Source organism: Trachemys scripta, chromosome 4 (assembly GCF_013100865.1).
Source record: "Trachemys scripta elegans isolate TJP31775 chromosome 4, CAS_Tse_1.0, whole genome shotgun sequence".
Lineage (NCBI taxonomy): Eukaryota > Metazoa > Chordata > Testudines > Emydidae > Trachemys > Trachemys scripta.
In genome coordinates this window covers 111,233,277-111,255,935 of record NC_048301.1, presented here as the reverse complement: position 1 = coordinate 111,255,935, position 22,659 = coordinate 111,233,277, and the positions used below count along the sequence as shown (strand labels likewise).

Genomic DNA, 22,659 nt, shown 5'->3' with positions numbered 1-22,659 from the left:
ATCTGAGTGTTGGAGACAGGAACACTTCTTAAGCTGTTTTCAGTTAAGCCTGCAACTTTTGGGTGGACGTGGTTCAGACTTGGGTCTGGGTTTGAAGTAGGCTAGTGGGTCTGGCTCAAACCAGCAGGGCACTGAACCCCCAAGCTGGCAGGGAAAGCGGGCTCGGGGTAGTCTCAGCACATCAGTTGGCAGTTCCCAAGGGGTTTTCTGTGATCCAGCCCATCACAGCAAAATCATATCTTTCGTATGTAAATACTGAACAAGAACTAAAACAACAGTAGGAGCTGCACAGGTGTAGTCAGATCTCCATCCCATTTGAAATGTAGTAGGTGGCCCTGATTTTAAGCAAGATTTCATTACTTTATCCAGCTCCAGGTTTAATCATGGGCTGTTATTTTCGAGCAGGCTAATTTTCTTCCACTCTGGGAAATGTTAGGGTGAAAAGGGACATCTTATGGCCTGTTGGGTGGCTAGAGGACCATGCTGATCTCTTTTGGAGAGAGTGTTCCAGAAGACTCTGTTATCTGGTCTCTGGAGCAGCTGGCTCCAGAACATGGAGACCCAAACCTATTTCATGTTTTGATCTAGTTGCACTGAAATGTAACTGACTTAAAACAACATGAAAGAGAACCGGGGGGGCGGGGTGAGAGAGAACCAGTGTGAGAGACAGGAAGAGGAAGAGAAATCTTAAGCCATAGAGATGTTGATGAAGAACCAATGAAAGCCTTGCTCCAGACAGGAGTTTGGATGACTTTAGCACAAAGGAGGAGATGAGAGCCAGGAACCTCATATTGAATCAGTTAAAATTCCCTCCTGATCAATTTATTTCCAAACGATTAGAGAGATCGAGGCTAGCAATGACATTTTCCTGAGGTATAAGCAGCTCAGCTCAGCTGGGAGGAAACATTTGGCTTTGAATTTGAATGTTCGGCAAATGTTGTTGCTGAACTTTAATGAATTCACCAGTATTCAGTAAACAGCTTTCAACACCCCATTGGGAGTGTAGCAGGTAGCAAGGGCGTAACAAACCAAGCTAAGATTGTATTTAACAAACTGCCTCTGGGTTATTTACTTGATGGCTCCTCCTTTCCTCCCACCACCCCCAAAAATGAAAGTGGTAAACCCTCGAAACCCTGGGAAAAAGAGCAATTTCCCTTCATGATAAACCCCAAAAGAAAATGAGGACATTGTAGGACACAATGACAATCTAAACCAGGGGATGAGATGACTGGGCATAATGGGTGCGGTCGGTTATTCTTAACCTCTTCTAGCTGCTTCCTGTTTCAGAGGGGAAAGGATTTTTGTTTAAACATCTGCTATTTTGCTGTATATCTTTGCAAAGGTTAGAAGTCCAAGCCTTTGGGCAACAATAGGGAAGCAAAGAAGCAGCTGCCTCCCATACCTATTGTTAAAGGTAGAGTGACCAGATGTCCCGATTTTATAGCGAAAGTCCTGATAGTCGGGGATTTTTTTTTATATAGGCACTTATTACCCCCCACCCCGTCCCGATTTTTCACACTTGCTACCTGGTCACCCTAGTTAAAGGAGACCTAAAGAATAAAGAATAAAAGGGCTCATACCTTCTTTTTAGTATCTCTAGGACACTAACATCTAAACAGTCCCAACTAAAATCAGGCCCCACTGCCGTAGGTACTATCCAGACAGACAATCCCTCCCCGAAGAGCTTACAAGATACAAGACAAAGGGTAGGAGAAAGAAATGTCATCCCCAGCTGGGAATTGAAGTATGGCGAGATTAAGGGTGTGTCTACATGGAGCAGCAATGCATCCTAGAGGGAGTGACACTTCTAAAACACAGTAACATGTTATGCTTTAATTGGTCCGAGAAGACCCAGGTGGTGTGCACAGAAGGTTCCCTAGTGCACAATACTATATTAATGCACACTTGAGAACCTTTAGTACACACCAGCAGCATCTACACATACTAATTAATGCACTATATACACCTCTACCTTGATATAACGCTGTCCTCGGGAGCCAAAAAATCTTACCGTGTTATAGGTGAAACCACGTTAAATTGAACTTGCTTTGATCCACCGGAGTTCGCAGCCCTGCCCTCACTGCTTTACTGCGTTATATCCAAATTCATGTTATATCGGGTCACGTTATATCAAGGTAGAGGTGTATTAGTGCACTTTAGAGTACTATAGGGCACATTACCCCATCATGTAGACAAGCCCTAAGTGACATGCTCAAGGTCACACAGGAAGAGTGTAGCAAAGCCAGGAACTGAAACCAAGTTTCCTGAAGTTCAGTCCAGCATTTTAACTACAGGATCATCCTTCCTTTCTAGGCTTCATGATGGATAAAGCTCTGCAACAGCTCATCACAAGTTTTTTTTTCCAATCACAAAAATATCAGATCAAGCCTAAGTTCCCCACCCTTCTGCCCCTCGTTTTGCTTATGGTCTCCCTTGAAAAGCACCCAGCATTATGACGGAAGAGTGCCATCAGCCTTTATAAAAGGGTGGGGTGCTGAATCTCTAACCAAAAGGCTTTTCTTCCAGCTGTAAAGCATTTTTGTTAAACAGGTGTCAACAAAAACCAACTAAAAATCTCTTGCCCGCTCAACCAACTTTCATTTTGTCGCTATCCATCATAAACCCATTAATTTGCCAGGCAAAGACAGGGAGAATAAGACATGGATTTCTAACACCTGCAAAAATATATAATCTTTTTTCTTTTTAAAACTCCTTCACTGATCATAGGTTAGCAACCACCTTTAATGCATGAGCCAGTGCCAGGACAGCTCCTCTTCTCGGTACAATTAATGACCCATCTATGAAGGAAACATGCTGCCCCTCCTTTGTGATTATTTACTAACCTCAGCTCTGACAGCAGGAGCTGAGCTCCAAAGACCTTTGGGATCAGGGATGAAAAAAGCTTCCCGTTATGAACCCCAGGAAAGAAAACTTGTTCAATTCCTCTTCGCACCATAAAGCTGGTTGTTTGATGATCTGACAGTCATTTAAAACCTAAACTGTCATGTGCAGTATATTTTGATGGATACAGGTTGTTTCTGAGTTGGTCTGACAGCAAGCAGGGTAAGGGCCTGTCTACACTTACAGCATTGCCCAGGTGCAAGCTGCATGGGTGTAGATGTGCCGCTGTAATTCTTAGCAAAGACACTACTTCCGCTGATGGGAGACCTTCTCCCATCGGCATAGATTCTCCAAATCCCTGAGAGGTAGTAGCCACGTGGACGGGAGAAGCCCTCCCATTAACATAGCGCAGTCTACACCAGGGGCTGGGTCACTATAACTGCGTCACTCAGGGGCACGGATTTTCCACACCCTTGAGCGACGCAGTTCTACTGCCATCAGGCTGTAGTGTAAACCCTGCCTAACTACTCGCAAGGAGCAATCAACGGAGGCAGTTTAAGAGCTGGAACCTGAAGAATAGTTACAATCCCAGAGGCTACAGCCTCAGATCCAGTCCAACTGCCACTCCTCTAAAGTGTCCAGGGTTAATTGAAATGAGTGGCACTGGCCCTAGAGTAGGCTTTCAGAGCACAATGCAAGTTAGCCACTCACATGAGCCCCACAGATAAAGCCCCACGTGTAGCATTAACAATTTCTCTTCATTTGCTTCAGAGAGAGAAAAGCAGTAAAGAAAAAGAGTCACTTTCTTTTTTAAATGATGTACAGAGGAGGGCAGGAAGGTTCCCCGTCCACCCAAAAAAAAATAAAATAAAGAAAGGGTCTCTGCTGTTTTCTCTCTCTCTCTCTCTCTCTCTCACACACACACACACACCTTCACTTCTCTGTATTGCTGGAGAACACTGTGGATAGCTGGAGAACTACGGGTATGATGACTCATCAGTTAAGAGCTGAGAAACGTTCCGAGCCAGTTCTCCAGTCCTGGAAAAAAAGCCCTCCAGCAAAATCAGGTATGATGAAACTTAACAGTCCTGCTATTTCAAAATCAAAGGGAAAAAAAATGAAATTGCTTTCAGGCCTCCATTGTATAGTACAAAGAATAATAAACATGGTGCAATGTTTTTCTTCTGCAAGTCTTATTTAAAAACTTCGCCAGGTTTGCTATATTTGTGAAGGAGACCCCCTGCTGGAGAGGCAGTGCCTGCTACCAATTGCTTCTTGGCAAGTGATGCAGCGGACCTGCAGGGCAGAGGGATATGAGATAGATGTTACCACACACTAGCAGAGGTCAAAACAGTGTAAAAAAACCTGCACATCGCACAAAACTCTTTTACTCTTTGTTTTATAAGGGAGATCTGGGCATAACAGGAATAGCCAGCACTGCTTCCACAGCCACCCGGCTCTTCACTACATTTTATAGTGCCCACAGGCATGCTAAGTGCTACACAGAAAACATGTCCCTGCCCCAAGGAGCTTACAATCCAAGTCCCCACTCCTGCCAGTACCAATGCATATGCTTAGATTTATGCATATGAGTAATCTAATCAAGTGGTTATGGTGCTAGCCGGGGACTTAGGAGGCTGAGGTTCAGTTCCCTGGACTTCCTGTAACTCAGTATCAGGATGTCTCACATCTGTAAAATGGGGAGATAATGTTCTCTCCCCCACATCCTCCTGACAGGAGTCTTGTGAGGATGTTAGGTACTGAGAAACACTCCAATATTATTGTAATGAGGCTCACATAAGTACCTGAGATAGAGGACTTAAATGGCTCTGCTCACATGTGCACATTGTTTCAGGATCAAATCCTAAATGATGAACAGACAAGTGGTAACGTAGCATCCAGCACAGAGGGGGAAGAGCAAAAAAGGACTCAGGTTGCAGAACTAAGGGCTTGTCTACCCTGGCACTTTACATTGCTGCAACTTTCTCGCTCAGGGGTGTGAAAAAACATCCCCCTGAGCACTGCAAATTTCAGCGCTGTAAAGCATCAGTGTAGATGGTGCCCCTGCGCTGGTAGCCGCGCTCCCAGTGCTAGTAGCTATGCCCCTCGTGGAGGTGGTTTGTTTAGAACGCTGGGATAGCTCTTTCCCAGCGCTCTGCCGTGACTACACAAGCCATGTTAAAGCACTGCCACGGCAGCACTTCAGCGTTGCCAGTGTAGACTAGCCCTGAGACACTGGTACTCAGCCTAGGTGCGCACACAGATATGGACAGCCTGGGGGTTCACAATTATTTTTATTCAAGTTGCTACTGGTGTTGCTGCAGGAACGAGGGGGCCTGATTTCACCAACTGTCGGCAGAATAATCCTGCAACAACCATCTCTCTGCCAGCCCTTCCCTCCCTCTGCTCCCACCAGGATTGACAGATTATTCACTCTTGGGGGTCTCGGTCAGACACTAAAGATCATTTGAGCATTTTGGCTGGTTCATCCTGAGCAGCTTTGTCGGCCTTCATTTTATTAAGCAGCAGTCACTGCACAGACCCATCACCAGGATCAGAGAAACAGGGAGGCGAGGCTTTTCTTTTCTGTAATGCTGATGCAGACTCTGCCTAAAAACAGACCATCTGTTGGCTGAGAATGCTTCCAAGGGAGTCCCCTCCCAGATAATCTGTGCCACACCCACAGCAGCTAGAGGGAGTTATGGAACAACCACACAGGGTGTTCTCCCTTCCCTACTCCCCCAGGGCCAAATCACAGTGGGTCAAAATTTATTCCTGGCATAAAGCCATTTATTTTAATGGCCAGAAACTAATTATTCCACTAACTCTGTAGCACACGCTGGTTTTGGGCTCAGCCTTGCCTAAACTAGAAAGTTGTACTGCTTTAACTTTATTGGTATACTACAAGCCCCCTAGTGTTAGGGCGGAAACACTCTGGCGAGAGGAATGGATATTTATAATCCCTAACCAGACCCTCGTCAGCAACCCCACAATCTGCCTGCCTGGTTTTGACCTGCCCCGCCATCAACAGTCCCTGTTGAACAGGTTCCGGACTGGGCAAGGTCTCTGCACAGCCGACCAGTATCGCCAGGGCCTTCGTGACAACCCTTTGTGCAGCTGCAGCGCAACACAGATGATGACACACATTGTCAATGAATGCCTGCTGACTAGGTTCAGCGGTGGCTTGGAAGAACTGCATCACGCCACTGAAGATGCCATCGCTTGGCTAGACGACTATGCACATGCTAAATGAATAATAAATAGTATAGCTATTCTTATATGGTGAGGGGAATAAGCTATATTAGTATAAGTCACCTTTATACCAATCTAACAGCGTCCACACCACGGGTTATACCTGTGCAATTATTTTAGTAAAATAAAATCATACTGGGATGTTGCACTCCATATTCTTTATGGAAATATGCTTATGCTATGAATATGGCATAACAGATATACTTTATGCAAGATGGCTCATGTAAGGTATCATTGGAAAGGTTATGATTTACTGAATGTGATTATCCAATTTGTATGCCTGTATCATTTCTATAATCTGAAGCTAGGAATATTGACCATGTATCGGCATTTCAAATGTGCTACTTTGGGTGACAGCCACAACTAGCCCTTCAGGTGCAAGAATGAAAAGAACAGACAGGGCTGATGACCCATCAGCAAAGACAATGGACTGTGAAAGAGCTTAGCCTTCCAGTGGACACTCCAGACAGCCTGGGAGTAATGGCTGCTACGACCCTGCCAAGACATGTGACACAGCCACCTGGTACAGGACACCCCCACTTGGAATTCCAGTGTTTTTCCACTAGAAGACAAAGGGTTCCTGCCAGACACAAAAGCTATACAAGGCAGTGGAGTGACATCATCAGGGTTCTCCTCTGCCTCCCTGCCCAAAGAGACACTAGGAAACACCTGAAAAGAAGAACTGAACTGGGGGGAGAAGAGCTGAGCCCAGGCTGGAAGGCTGTCTAGCCTGTGAGTAATAATACCTGAAGTTTCAAGCTGCAGGCCAATGCAGCTGGCTTTCAAGACACTCTGTAATCTGCCTGAAACAACTTTTATGGTGAGAAATAACTATTTGCAGCCAATTTCTTTAGTGAATCAAGCTTAGTTTGTGTGTTTTGTTTTATTTGCTTAGTAATCGGCTTTGTTCTGTTTGCTATCCCTTTAACCACTTAATAGTTTATATTATAGCCTTTTATAGTTAATACATTTGTTTGGTTTATTATTAAACACAGTTTGTGCAATTTTCTAACTGGGGAGGCAAGAAGGTGTGCAGATCTCTCTTCACACTGAGAAAGAGGGTGAATTTTTTTGGGCTTGCACTATGCAGATTTTTTTATATGGCGCAAGATCTTTGGGTCTGAACCCAAGGGAGGTGGGCACCTGAGTGCTGGGACAAATCCCTTAAGCAGAATCTTCCCAGAGCTGAGCTCAGTGTCTGTCTTTCTGCAGCTGGGTGTGGCCCTGCCTGTGTGTGTGCTAGAGGAGGTTTAAGAGAATGGTTCAGCAAGACAGATTAAAGGGGGCCCAGGCTGGCGGAACAGGCAGGCTCAGTGGTGTCCCAGTACATCAGGTGGTACCTTGAAGGGGGCAACCTGTCACACATACCCTTACCGGGGTACCGCAGGGGTCTGTTTTGGGACCGGCTCTGTTCAATATCTTCATCAACGACTTAGATATTGGCATAGAAAGTACGCTTATTAAGTTTGCGGATGATACCAAACTGGGAGGGATTGCAACTACTTTGGAGGACAGGGTCATAATTCAAAATGATCTGGACAAATTGGAGAAATGGTCTGAGTTAAACAGGATGAAGTTTAACAAAGACAAATGCAAAGTGCTCCACTTAGGAAGAAAAAATCAGTTTCACACATACAGAATGGGAAGAGACTGTCTAGGAAGGAGTACGGCAGAAAGGGATCTAGGGGTTATAGTGGACCACAAGCTAAATATGAGTCAACAGTGTGATGCTGTTGCAAAAAAAGCAAACATGATTCTGGGATGTATTAACAGGTGTGTTGTGAGCAAGACACGAGAAGTCATTCTTCCGCTCTACTCTGCTCTGGTTAGGCCTCAGCTGGAGTATTGTGTCCAGTTCTGGGCGCCGCATTTTAAAAAAGATGTGGAGAAATTGGAAAGGGTCCAAAGAAGAGCAACAAGAATGATTAAAGGTCTTGAGAACATGACCTATGAAGGAAGGCTGAAAGAATTGGGTTTGTTTAGTTTGGAAAAGAGAAGACTGAGAGGGGACATGATAGCAGTTTTTCAGGTATCTAAAAGGGTGTCATAAGGAGGAGGGAGAGAACTTGTTCACCTTAGCCTCTAAGGATAGAACCAGAAACAATGGGTTTAAACTGCAGCAAGGGAGGTCTAGGTTGGACATTAGGAAAAAGTTCCTAACTGTCAGGGTGGTTAAACACTGGAATAAATTGCCTACGGAGGTTGTGGAATCTCCGTCTCTGGAGATATTTAAGAGTAGGTTAGATAAATGTCTATCAGGGATGGTCTAGACAGTATTTGGTCCTGCCATGCGGGCAGGGGACTGGACTCTATGACCTCTCGAGGTCCCTTCCAGTCCTATAATCTATGAATCTATGAAAACCTATAACAGTTACAGGTACAAAATCTGTGCTTAGAGTAAGCCTGAAACTAGGTCTCATGTAGTAGTGACCATATGGAACCCCAAGGTTCTGCACTGAGCTGTTAAACTGAATGTGGCTTGCGGTTCTGTTTTGCTTTTAGTTTACGAGGATGCCATACTTGTTGCCCAGGAAGAAAAGATTAAATACATTTGAATACTTTGCCTTCAAGTTCTTATAGATCAGCATTAAATTAGGGAAGATAAGCAAATACTCTGTTTCCTGGCCCTGCCTTGACACCACTACAACTTGCAGATATAAAATAAAACCTTTCCCAATTTGTCCTCTCTGCTAAGTGAGATAGGGTTCTTGAGAGGCTGCTATTCAGTACTAGCTAGTGCTGCTACATGATATTTCACACCACCACATTACTGAAGAAACTCATACAAAGGTGAGAATGTTGAAGGTTCCCTGATGGTGGTTGTTTGAAAGGGTAGAGCTCAAGACATCAAGATGTTTAGAAGCTTCAGTAAAGCATGCTGGCATGAGAGGAAACTTGATAATAGAAAACCTTTTACTGAGAACTTCCGGTGTTTCAGAGGAATCTACTGCTAGTTGAAGGGTATTAACCTGAGCTATACTTTAAAAAGGCTTCTTTGCTTTGGTCCAGTATTAGCTTGAATAGGCCCCCATCAGAGTCTAGCGATAGATTGTTTTTAGTAATGAAGCTTTGCTTATTTCCCGTTTAGGCCGGGGCAATTCTCTAGCCTTGGAATGCACATTAATTTCCTCCCTCCTCCATTTTCACTTCTTCTCTACAGGTTATTGCTTGTATCCCCCTCCCTTCTTTAGGCTATGGAATAGACAGATTCTTGACTGAGTTTTGTCTGTTTCAGTAAGACAGTCTTCCCATACTCTGGACTGAGGACCCTGTGGATAGTAGCAGCTGTCTGTTAGCTATGGCAAAGATGAAACAAAAAAATCACCGCACACTGAAGGGAGTCTTATTTGCACACGGGCAGCTAGAAAGCCCAACAGACTATCCAGCAGAGGGATTAAATTAAAGGGTAAATAAATCCAATCCATATTTATTAAGGTACTTCCACATCTCAACTGACTAAGAAAGCACTAGATTATGCATCTCTCCTCATGAAATGATATGTCCCTTAGTATTTTCAAGGTGTCGCAGTACCTAGGCATCAAGTGTTTTGGGATACACCTAAAGAATGGATGGCACTGTCAAAAACACTGCATTGTAGATCCATCTTGACATTTCCACACAGATAGATATTTACCATATAGTGATACATGCCTTTGTCACCTCTAGAATGAACTGTAGTACACGCTACATGGAACAACACCTTAAAATACATTCCGAAGCTGACGCCGGTGCCGATTTCAACAACTGTCTTGTTAAACTGAGAATCTTGCTGGTAGAATATGAGAGCAGTACTCAGTGAACTGCATGTTGACTGTCTAATGGCTTCCAAAGTGGAATTTAAGGTGTTGGGTCTGACATATAGAACTCGCAACAGTCTGAGACCTTCCTACCTGTAAAAGACTCCACCTCTTTCTGTGCCATTCTGAGATCAGCACTGGCACTTACGCCAGAGCCACCTTGCTATACAAGAGAGGGAGCTGCTAGCAGGGTGTTTTCTGTGTCAAAGCCCCATATCTCTGGAATTCACCCTCCTCGGACTGAAATAGCCTGAATCTACTGACCTTCCAGATGCACCACAAAGCTCATCTGTTTGAGCAGGCATCGTGGGAGAGAGGAGAGGAGGAACATGAAGCGTGGGAGATGCTTTAGGATATGTGCTGACTAGTGGTGGCTTTTCTTTTTTTCTGGAGTGGTGTGGAATGGAATGGAGTGGCCGAAATGTTTCTGGGGCCTCAGTTTCAGTGATGTGATTTTGGTACTATAATTTTTAGTTAGTTGACAGGATGCACCTGGAGTCCACATCCAAATAAATAACCGTATTCCACAATTCAAGTGGAACTTTTTGGTTCTTGTCAGATTTCAATATCAAGATTGTTCAGACCTGTGGAGGACTCCATTGTTTGCTTGGGGTCGTTAGGCTGCCCAGATTCAGGTTCTGTTCCCAAGACAATGGAGTTTTTAGCTGCCTCAGGTTCACAGGGCTCAGGGTTAAAAACTGCAGTGTAGATGGGGGTCTCAGAGCCCAGGTTGCAGCCCAAGCTTGAACATCTACAATGCAATTTTTAGCCCCATCGCCTGAGTCAGCAGACCTGCCGGAGACTCTGTACCATGGGTTTTATATGGCAGTGCAGACATACCCTTAGACTGCTTGGTTGGGCTTGAAGTGAGCAGGAATTAATTATACAATTAGCAGACTGATGGATATCTCCAGCACTCAGCAGTTTATTCCCAAGGGAACTTGAATTACCCTCTACAACCCTGTCCAGCCCTAGAAATAGTTCAAGGAAATGTTATTTTGCTGTAGGAAATTAAAAGCAGCCTAGCATTGAGCTAGATAAAAAACTAACTTATTATCCCTGACTGTGATAGCAAGAGAGCCCACTTCCTCCTGCCAGTCACAAACTGTTCTGTGCACTGGGATGAGTAGGATTGTGTGTGAAAAGCCAGTAGACACACCTCAGGACCAGAAAGGGCAACAGGGAATGGAAGCAGGTGGGTAGGGGGACTTTCAACAGCTGGCCACATATGCTGACACTGAAATCTCACAACCAGGGTATTTACAACATGTTAACAAATTCACAAGTCTCAAGCAGCTTAGCTGGATGCCAACACAAAGGTGAGTTTTGCTCCGTTAAAAATAAATTCCAAGGTATATTAGGCAAGGGATGAGAGCCTTCATAGGAAGGTGATGAATATAAAGAAAGGTAGAAAAATAATGTATACAGTAGGAAAGATTTGGAGGTAAAGTTACTTGTGGAGGATAGAGAAGTCTTCCAAAGCCGCTTAAAATCAAATGGTTTATGCTACAAGGTTTTCTATTAGTTATTATAAAATCAGTCAGTCAGCATGACTGATTGATTCAATTTAGCATTACTAATCTTATTGAAAAGAGAAGGTTGGCCTTTCCATTGGCAGTTTCCATAACAAACTGTTCCATTCGCTGTACTACAGAGATCACTCAAGACAACAGGCTGCAGGGTGTCAGTGAAGTGATGAGAACAAGAGAGCATTAAAAAAGCGCATACAGTATTATAACTGCAGTGGGGCTGGAACAAAAATTATTGACTCCTTTTTACAATCAACTTAAGCAAGTGGATTTTACTTTTGTATTTTATTTATTTAGAAAAACTTTAGAGTTGATTTCATTCCAAGGCAACACAGTCCCATACTGGAATAGTATTATTCAGTTTCATGGTTCTCTAAGGCCAGCAACTGAACTTCTCTCAGATATCCACTGACATCCACCGAGTCCAGCAGAGGGAATTCGTGCAACTTCTAAACTCACAATATAAATGCATGAGACCATTCAGCCCTCTGGGCCAGGTGATCTCAGCAATTTAATCTATAAAGCAATCCAAATGTTGTACTATCAGTGAACGGAAATTACCGTGGATGAGGGAACATCCAGTTCAAAGACCCACACTGCTTCAGAAAGCAGAGCTGAGCTTTGGGTTGTATTCCCTGCAATTTTATATTTAATATCATACTGCACGACAGTGTCACTGTTCCGACATGCATATGAACTGGCAATACCGGCTGCACAGGTTTCCCCATGTATAGCATAAGGGATCTTTCCAAATCTCTGCCAATGGAAGCTTCTATTGGAGTTGCTAGGGTGGAATGGGAGTGAAGTCAAAGATTCTTTATGTTTCTGTACGTCATCTGGCTTATCCTTTCCCCACCCCTTCACTGTTTAGCACTTAATGTTGCTCCTTCTCAAGTCAATGGGAGCAAAATGTCAGCTCTTTGGCACTGGGATAATGTCTTATCTGTCTGGAAGAATCATGAACCTTTGTGGTTCGTTATAAATAATAATTCCATTCATTCTATTACAAGAGCTCTATGCTTTTCAGTCACTGAAATAAAGGAATGAGAGCTCAATCTCTCATTAGGAGAGGGCCAGTTTGGACCCACATTTGCTCTAATCATACAGACCTGCTGTTAACCCAAGAAGTAAATTGTTGACATCAGAAGTCATTAAACTGAGGTCACAGAAACATTTGTGTTAAGAAACTAATCAGGAACCATGTTAAGTTTCCTGCTCTATTATCATTTTGCCCTGTTGAAACATTTGGGCCCCATCCAGTTGTGAGGTACAAAAAGATACAATACCATCTTTGCTTATGATAGAGATGCAGTAATAATTACTTAGGACAAAATACAGCATAAGCTAATGGTACAGTGGAGCAGCTGGCTACTGCGTCTCCATGAAGAACAGCCATTCAAGTCAGATTCAGACTTGCTGGCACAGATGTGAAGGGTCTACCCACACAATCCAGTGTGACCGACAGATTGAAGCTGGATCCTATTTAGGTTTTTATATGGCCTCATTACTGTTGTTTAATTTAATTTAACCAAGTGACCCCCTTGTATTATGCCCCAGGTTTCCTTTAACTTGACCATTGAAGTTGCTAACCTTTTTCCAGCCAGGCTGTTATTTTAAAATCTAGCATTTTTTCTCATTTGGATTTTTATTTACATGTAAAGGCCTATATTATCACATTTATAATTGTGGGTGCCCACCTTTAACTGCAGAAAGAGCCCGGATTATCCAAAGGTGCTCAGCATTTGAAAATCAGGCCCCATTAAGGTGTCTCAAATTGGGCATCAAAATCACTAGTCACTTTTGTAAATGTAGGCAGAAGTATATTGCATCAGCTCTTTCCCCCTTCAACTTTAGATTCACTATATGAATTAATTCAAAACTGTATTGATAGGTTAATTAATTAATGGGTTAATTAATTTCAATTTACAAGTACAGATGTGAACTCCAATCCAGGGGTACTCAACCCTTCCTTTCTGAGACCCCACCAACAGGCTATAAAAACTCCAGGGCCCCGCAGGGTGCCAGGGCTGGGGGCTTCAGGTTTCTGCCCCAGGCCCCAGTCAATCTAATGCTGGCCCTGCTTTGTGGATCCCCTGAAATCAGCTCACAGACCCCTGGTTGAAAACCGCTGCTCTAAACCAAGCATTGCAGTCTTTACACAGGCAAAACTTCCATTTAGGTCAGTAAGGTTTGCATTAAGAAGAACTAAGAGCTGAAGGACCTGGTTCAATCCTTCTAGAATAGAGGACACTTTATCCAATAAGCTACCAACCACTTAGGACTGATTTTTTAAGTTAGAGGGATTATTATGGCCATTGGAGGGCTCCCATATTTTTCCCTACTGAGGTTACCGAGTGATAGAGAATGACTAAAAGAACACTGAATTGAACACAGAAGGGCTATAAAATTCAAACAAAGTATGTCCCTGCCCCTTTCATACCCAGATTGGCATCAATGTAAAGTTTGAAAAATCTGTTTTGTTTCTTCAATAAAATTGAGAATGTTTAAGCATCTTCACTACTGATTGCTCTAGAACTACAGCTCCTCTTAAAATCATGTTGAATGTGGGATCACGTGACTCTGTTCTGATGCTTGGTAATGTCAAGGTCATTATTGTCCCACAGTTCCCCATCTATTTAGATCCTGCAGCTGGATTCAAGTCCCTACTAGGAGTCTCTACGAAGACTATAAAAATATAGATTCTGCACGTTTCTATTGAATGAGGTCACTCAAGAGTGAACGGTTGTGTAATTTTTTGTATCTTCCACTGCAGAAATAGAAAAAATATATCATTTTTATACTACCAAGTCTAGACAAGTAGGAAGCGAGACTGGTGCTGGGAATCAACTATGTTCACAAAGTAACTATAAAAATACTTTATCTTGGCATTCCCTGTTAGGTCCTAAACAAGGGTGTTGCCTAACCTCTGCTAATTAAGGTTGAGATCTGTGGACTACATGCCTGCCCACCTCTTCACTGGCATTGTGCCATCTCATCCTACTACTGCCTGGGAAATGCTGGAGAATTAAAACGTAAGTGCTGTTATATTTTACATTTTTTTAAAACAATAGACAAAGCAATATGCTTTGTCTATTTCTATTTCTAAACACTTTTCATCTGAAGATCTCAAAGCACGTTAGAAACATCAATGAAGCTTTCCAGGCGATCACAGAATCATAGAAATGTAGGGTGGGAAGGGGCCTCAAGAGGTCATCTAGTCCAGCCTCCTGTGCTGAGGCAGGACCAAGTCTACAGGTGTACAAATACTGACAGATTGGGAAACGGAAGCACAGAGGGGTTAAATGACTCGTCCAAATTCTCAATAATTCAGAAGCATAGCTAAACTATAGAGCCCAGGAGTCCTGGCTCCCAGTCTTGTCCCCAAAATGTAGACTCTCTGCCCTGTGTTAAGTAATGTTATGTTGATACCAACTAGAATTACGCACAAGCAGGAAGAACAGAACAGACATGTCAACTGTCTGGACTTCCTGCTAGGAAGCAGCTGTGAAATGACAGCTGCCAGTGAGAACACCCACCACCATTCACACAGACGGAGATAGCGATGTGGTGACAGGTTTTTCCTTTTTTCATTTGAGAATTCAGTTAGAATACATGCATTTCTTTTAGTAAATATTTGTGTGAGGTATAATACTAATGACACAAAGAATCCAGAAGTGCTTTACACATCACATACACACACCACCAATGAAATGCAACCATTTTTGAATTAGAGAGCAGTACAACAGTAGGGGGAGTGAAAAGGAGCAGCAGAGAGTATTTTTGCAAAGACATCTGGGAAAATTCCTACTTGTATGAGAAAAGTTATGGGATATTTAAGATCCCCACAGAGCACAAAGGACCTTGGGTTTTTGAATTCTTACCCAAGGTATGCCCACATCCTCTCAGAGTACTCTCACCAGTGCAGTTTTGGTTTCATGCTTCCCTCCTATTCCATCTACAGTCTAGAAGCTAAGTAAATGTGTTTGGATTCACGCTGTGATTTTTAGATGACCTCTTAAAATAACTAGGTTTTTCATTGCTGTTCTGCACAGAGTTTATTTTAAATCCTGTATTTTGGCATATTGGTGATGTTCACATAATAGCCTCAGTTAGCAGCCAAATGGGTTCAGACAATCAAATCAGCATCAGGATACATAGTATACAGGTAAATCCTAGGCAAATAAAAATATCCCCCATATTTATCTGTCAAGGAAACTGGCCTAGAAATCTAGGCTCTTACCCACATTTTCAAGGGGCCTCCTAAGTTGTGCATGGACAGGAAGCTGCGCATATGCATGCAGTGCCCAGCCAGGCTCACAAGCATGGTTGTTGTTTTTTTGCTTGCACAAATGGGCACACGTGCCAAATTTGCAGGCAGAGTTTAGGAGGCCCTCTTAAAGTTTGGCCCTGTATGTCACAACAGTAAGCACTTCTATTCAGCCAACACACTATTAAACTTTAAAAGGCAGAATAAATAAGGCATTTTTCAAGGGTTTCCGGTTTCTTTATAAACCTTTGTAAAAAATGACAAGCACAAAGGGAACGATATCACCATCTCTCTCCCTATAGTACTACAAGTGTTTATTTTTATCTCCTTACCTTGTCACTATTTCTGTATTTGCCCCATTTCTTCAGCATCTTCAGCCATTTGTCCACTCGTTCAATCTCCTGCAGCTTTTGCTAAAAGTGTCATTTCAAAACAAACAGAGAAATGTTCCTTGTGAAAGCACAAAACTCATCATAAGGTTAAACTGAATGAGGATGATGACGACATTTCACATTCACCCCCCACCCTACCCTTTTGTATCTGCGACAGAGGACATAACTGAGGGAAAAGTACTTACAGGGATAGACAATTTCTACATACAGTAGTGAAAAAAAAATCAGCACAGTACACAGACAATTCTTTCATAGGAGAACTTCCTTGATAGGTAACAGATACTTAGGAGTTCATCCAGCCACATATTACCCTGTGTTGTGTCTATCTGGAAGTATACTACAGGGGAATTAAACCCAGTCAGAGTCCTGATCTCAAAACTAGACAGTCATGATACCACAACCCAGAATCAAATCAGCTCCCTTGAGGTCAAACGGCTGCAACTTTACCAGCTGAGCTAGGTCACCCCTTATCATTCGCAATCCAAGCATGTTATAGGGATTTTTGTTTTGAGGGGAACTTTAGTTTATTTCCAGTGGCAGTGTAGTTGATAAGAGGACGCCACTTAGAACCTTTAAGCTTTGTGATCTCAAAATAAAAAGTGTATTCATCTATTTTTTTTTTATTTGGGGCTTTTGAACTTGTAGACAAATATCCTCTAACTGAATAGGTCTCCTGCAGTGATCTGGAGCAATCTAGCCCCTCCTAAAGTGACGGAATGGGATCTAGCATCTAGTCTCAGCTGAATCAGATGTTTAGAAATACTGCATATCAGTCGAGCCCTCCTAAGTGTTTCTAAACGTGGGTTCCCAACACTTCCTTGTGGAAGCTGATCCTGACCTCCCCCACTGCAGCACTCATTTCATCTACACAGAGTAACTAGCCATGCCTGCAGATATGCAACTAACAATTAGCTAGGTGGTTTAGCACTCATCACAGGAGGAACAGAAACACAGAAAAACTTTAAGGAGACATGAACGGGGAGCAGAATACCCAAAGACTTTTCCATTTTTCATCCAGTGAGGATCAAGCATTTAGGCTGAGATTTTCAGAGTCACTAATGCATCTGGATGCCCATCTGACTTTAAGCTGCAGCCTGTTGATCTCTGCCACCATGCTTATAGAGAGCAAGTGGTACAAGAGATGAGACCACTCTCCCAGCAGGGGCTGACTATCAACCTCTTTCCTGCCTATAAGTCTTAAATAAAGTTTTATGATTTCACTGGAGCAAGACAAATAAATTATCCAAAGTCTGGACCAATGAAATAAAAAGCTCTAATAATAATGAAACTGAAAGGGAAAGGAAACAAGATTTGAAAGAAAAAAAGTGGAACCATTAACTGGAAGGTCTGATCAGGCCTGTTGTGAATAGATCACTTCTGTTTTATGCTCTCACACTGCTTCTTGTGAAGATCTATCCTGCAACTTCATGGCATTTTCCTACCTTCCACTCCTCCCCATGTCAGAACTGCTGCACAGGACTAAAGAAATTCTGCAGCTTTCCCCCTCCCTACTCCAAGCTCAGCTGCAGTTTTGAGAGTTCCACTGCCTTCTCAGGTGCCATCTAGGCTCTCCTACCAAGCTCTCACCTGTACCACAGCATTATGAAACTACTCCTCACTGAGTACTGATTTCCTGTAACTTTGTGCTAAGGTGCCGCTCCATTAACTTCAGAGCATCAGCTTAAGAGATGCTCTTTTTTATATTTTTGGAGAAAATCTGATTAGTGGGCCATGCTGCAAAGTCTGTATTTGCTGTTTAAAAGGCAGACCTAAGCACCTTCCCGGTTAGCACCATATTTTGCAAGGTGTGATCTGACAGCTCTTACCTTCTCTTCCACTGCACTGCGGGATGGCAGTTCATGCTCACTGAAAGATTAAGGATTGGATTGAATCGACAAGCAACAGGGGTATGGATCACAATATACAGTACAATGCAAACAAGCAGTCTTAAATTGACCACACCTGAGGGACCAAGGAAAAATTAGTTGCCTTATAGAGATGGTCTATCAGAGGACAATCAATCACGCAAACCTTAGAGCTGTTTTAAAGAGAATGCTTAGTAGAGCTGACCAGCAATTTTCTGTCAATGGTTTTTCAACAGAAAAATACAGTTTCCCCAGGAAACTTTTGATTTTGTAAAAATTTTGATATTCTGTTGGGAAAATAGAAACAAAGTATTTAGTTTCAGGTCAGGTCGACAATTCAAAGCTTTTGGTTGTCAAACCAAATTGAAACTTTTCATTTCAAGTCAGTTTGTCATTGCACTACATCTGCCTGAGCTGTCATGGTGCCTCATGGGAGTTGTAGTTCAGGTGCCTCATGCTCCCATTCTCTTCTACGAGGGGGGGCTCCCTAGCTGATTATGTCTCTCATGATCCACTGCTCTCTCTTCTGGTGGAACTGCTGCAGTGCATCATGGGCGTCCCATGACCACATCCTGGGAGATTCAGTGCAACTGGGGATCCCAGCCCATAGAGAACTGGCACATGAGGCTTCTGAACTACAGTTCCCATGATGCACTGCGCCACCTTAGACAAATACAGTACTGCATTGAAATAACCTGAATGTTTCGACTTGGTTCAATAAGCCAAAATGTTTCAAGCTGGGAATGTTGAAAAGTTTACTATTGATCAAAAATGTCTAAAATAAGACATTTCGACATCAGAAGGTTTCCACACACTTGGATGCCGAAGAAGATTGGATGCCGAAGAAGATACACTGCCATTCCTTTCTAGACATTTGGGTTTGATCAAATAAATTCATACAGCAGCCTGCACTGAGGTTGCTGGAGCTGTTACAGGACATCCTCCTGCACGGAGTGTATGACGGCACCACATCTATTTCATTGAAGGGTGTCTGGGAGAAGAAACGAGCAACTTACTGCAGAAATCCAAATCTGTCTGTGACTTTATACAGGGTGAAGTCAGCATCTTCCCATGGGTCAATATGAGCTCCTTCCTGCCTTCCCTACAAAGCAAAAGGAGACACAAGAGTCATGACTGGAGGAAACACAAGTGTGTGGCTATCAGCATGTGCACATGTTTGTCCTGAGCACTCAGAAGCTGGTACTGGACTGAGAGCCCTGGTGATTAAAATCCACTCAGTCTACAGATTTGATGAGGCACAGGCCTCTCCCATGCAGACTTCCCTCCATACTGTCCTGCTGCTATGTGTCAACCCTGAACTAGGAAGACCATCTTTGGGGTGGTATGGGGCTTATTCCATTCCTGTCTGTAAGGTGATACAGAAGGCAAGAGGAATATATTAGTTTTAATTCAGTCTTCAAGACCATTCACTCTCTGTGCTGAGACTGTCACTTTCTTGGTCACAGGATTTGTGGCATGTGCCAAATGATGAGGTCTGAATGAGAAAAAACTGGGAGACCAGAGTGAAAGGGAAAAATGGACTGGTGATGAAAGCTCTCCACTTTGGTTCCATAGCCTGAGTACTTACCATAGGCCAAATATTTTGACCTTGTTCAGGTAGAATAGGCAGAACCTGTATTTATATACCTGACATAGGCCCCTGCCTGAGCCTATCTGCCGAAAACCCATCACGGACGACTAAATACATACTGTCACGTCACCTGTACCCTTAAAAAGTTCTGCAGGCAGAAAAAAAGATTGTGTTTGTATCGTTTGTTACTGGCATGAGGTTTGAATGAAGACATCACGCCCTGTATGACACGTTCCTGCTTTCCCCAGATAGCTTAGCTACCAGGAGTCCCATGCCTGGTAAGCAGATTAATGGAGGAAAAATGAGGTCGGTACCTTTTCATACTTGGCGATGATCTCTGCTCTTTCCTCTGCTATTAAGGTCTCTATATCTTTCTTCATGTCAGAAGCTGTAAGGTATAAAGGGAAAAGAGAAAAGGCGATAATAAGCAAATATGTATGCAGCCAAAGGAATATTTTGGGAAAGTGCTAATAGAAAAAGCTGCGCTCACAACTTCAACTTCCAGCTTTATCCCAGGGCTAAAATTAGACTGAGAATGAAAAGCTGAAAGTACAAAGTGTGTGTGTGGTACTCACACACATAGAGCATATCTGCCAATTCTACAGTCTTTGCCTGGGCAAACAGTTGTATTTAAGTAAGTGAAAGTTTTGTCTACATGAAGGACTGCAGGAGCAGACACTGTATATTTGTTCAGTATGTGCACATGCCTGTACTAAAATCAAGTTTTTAATGGGGATACTTTAAAATTATTAAGCAGTCCTGCTACAGCACAGCTCTTACATTATACCAAACTGCATGCCAGCTGGATTGCTAAATGGCTGAGCATTTATTCTGATAAAAATGAAATGCCAAATTCTTCCCTCAGATACGTACACAGAAGTCATGGAGAGCTCCACATGTATATCTGAAGGCAGTCTGTAGGTCAAAGAAAAATCAGAAAAAAAAACTTTAATAAGTAAAGTTATTACTGTAAACAAATCAGGATGCAGCAAGTCAGTAACTGTACAGTGAACTACTGTATTGAACGTCCATATAAAATGATTAAATAGTTCAGCCGAAGTAACAGAACATGGTCATGCCACACATGTATGTACATACTAGCAAGACAACTTCCAATTTATCATATATCATTTCAATTTTTTACCCCCTTCCCCATACAAACCCTCGCTGATGCAAACGGCCTTCCAATCAAACCACAGCATATTTCCAAACTAGCACTGGCAGTCTCCTAGATACCTGTGCTCTACAGTCCATGCTGGACCAATGTCAACATTTGATGCAGTCTGAAGAAACCTGAACGTCAAGGATAGGCATTGACAATATGATCTACTGTGGAAAAGAAGGCTAGGGGAAGAAAATGACAGAAAAATTGTGGGTTTTACTGTCTATTGCAGAGAATAGAATTGAGAGAGGACCCATTAAATCATCTTCCTCCCTCATCACACTAATACAAAATTGCTCTCTTCAGTATACAGTAACTCCTCATTTAACGTCCTCCCGCTTAATGTTGTTTCGAAGTTACGTCGCTGCTCCATTAGGGAACATACTCGTTTAAAGTTGTGCAATGCACCCTTATAACGTTGTTTGGCTCACTTTACAAGGAAGCATTGCATAAGTTCCTCTTCTCTGCCTCCTCCCTCTCCCTTCTTCCCTCTCTCCCAGCACTTCCCACAGCTGTTTGGTGGCGCTCAGGACTTTCTGGGAGGGAGGTAGGGAGGGAGCGAGCAAACGGGGAAGGGCAGGGCCAGCCGGCCGGAGAGAAGAGGCACTTTGAAGGGGAAAGCGCTGCTTCTCTCCGGCCGCTGGCTGCGCGGCTGCCCCTGTTCCTCCTGAGTCCTCCGGCCCATGCTCGCAGGGCCACATTCTGAAAGGGGCTTTAGAGCTGCAGGCCAGGGCCCCGGGGTCCCCTTAACCCAGGGCCCTGCAGCCCCTAAAGCCCCTGTGTTCCAGGTGGCCCTGCCTGCCAGGGGGTAGGGGGGGCAGCTCCCAGAATCACAGCTATGGGGGTGGTGTCGTGCTGCACAGAGCCACCTGCACACCCCCTGCACCAAACAGGAGCTGCCCCAGGTAAGTGCTCTGCACCTCCTGCCTGCCCCAGCCCTGAGCCCCCTCCCGCACCCTAACTCCCTCCCAGACACTGCACCCCCAGCCCTGAGCCCCAGGGGTAAGCCAGGGGCACCTCCCCACCATAGTACAGTACTGTAGAGTATATAATGCCTTTTGTCTGCCCCCAAAAAAATTTCCTTGGAACCTAACCCCCCGCATTTACATTAAATCTTATGGGAAAATTGAATTAGTTTAACATCGTTTCACTTAAAGTTGCATTTTTCAGGAACATAACTACAACGTTAAGTGAGGAGTTACTGTACTCTCCAGATTTGTCTAATCTAGCATAAATGACACATGCTTTACACTCTAGCTGATGTAATATTTACCTAACACCTAAGATAGGAAAGTTGGAAAACTAACACCTTTGTACAGTTTTACCAGAGTATTTCATTGCAACAAAGCAACACCTCTGTGGGTTGCCATAGACCACAAACTGTTCCAATTCTCAGCTGCAGGGCTGCAAAGCACAGATGCAGTCGCTGCAGGGGATACGTTCCCTCACAATTTCCCCAGCTGCAATGAGGGGGCACAAGTCTACTGCATTCTCACTCTAGACCCCTCCAAGCTTTTTTCATGTCATTTCACCTCTGCTGCAAAGTCGATAAGAAAGTGAACCGTTGTTAACCAGGCAACCAAACTATAAAGGGCATCTTTAGGATAAGTTACAAATATGAGGCCGGATCCTGTAGCCAATAGTCAATAGGTAAAATTATCCAATAGGCTTCAGTTACTTAGGCTTCTAAGTTCCATTGCAAAGCAATAGGACTTAATCACTTTTGAAAATTTTACTCAGTGGGACTACTCATGGAAAGAAGGATGGCAGTATTAGGCCCAAAACTGGAAGAGACCAATGGTTGCAATGGAATAATTTACAAGGAGGTACCTCATCTGTTGAAGCTATCTATGTGCACAATTACTGGGTTAAATGCAACTGACTTGCTGACCATTCCACAGTGATTTGTAAGGAGATAAAATCTTCAGCCCACTCCAGAGTTAAGCATCCTTTTTTACTTATG

The 22,659-nt window shown here is 43.4% G+C and overlaps 1 protein-coding gene across 5 annotated transcripts in view; it reads right to left on the bottom strand.

The window, feature by feature from the left end:
• LOC117877345 overlaps window positions 1-22,659 on the bottom strand; it is a 169,465-nt gene that overhangs the window by 30,826 nt on the left and 115,980 nt on the right. For 4 of the 5 annotated variants that reach the window (XM_034770373.1, XM_034770371.1, XM_034770375.1 and 1 more), the window contains 4 exons: window positions 19,849-19,922; window positions 18,960-19,045; window positions 17,905-17,944; window positions 16,019-16,099 (listed from right to left, as the gene is read on the bottom strand). In XM_034770373.1, the coding sequence (XP_034626264.1) occupies window positions 16,019-16,099; window positions 17,905-17,944; window positions 18,960-19,045; window positions 19,849-19,914 (273 nt within the window). In that variant the 5' untranslated portion in view covers window positions 19,915-19,922. Of the gene's footprint in view, window positions 1-16,018; window positions 16,100-17,904; window positions 17,945-18,959; window positions 19,046-19,848; window positions 19,923-20,407; window positions 20,450-22,659 lie in introns of all 5 variants that reach the window. The other variant, XM_034770376.1, reaches the window with a different exon arrangement.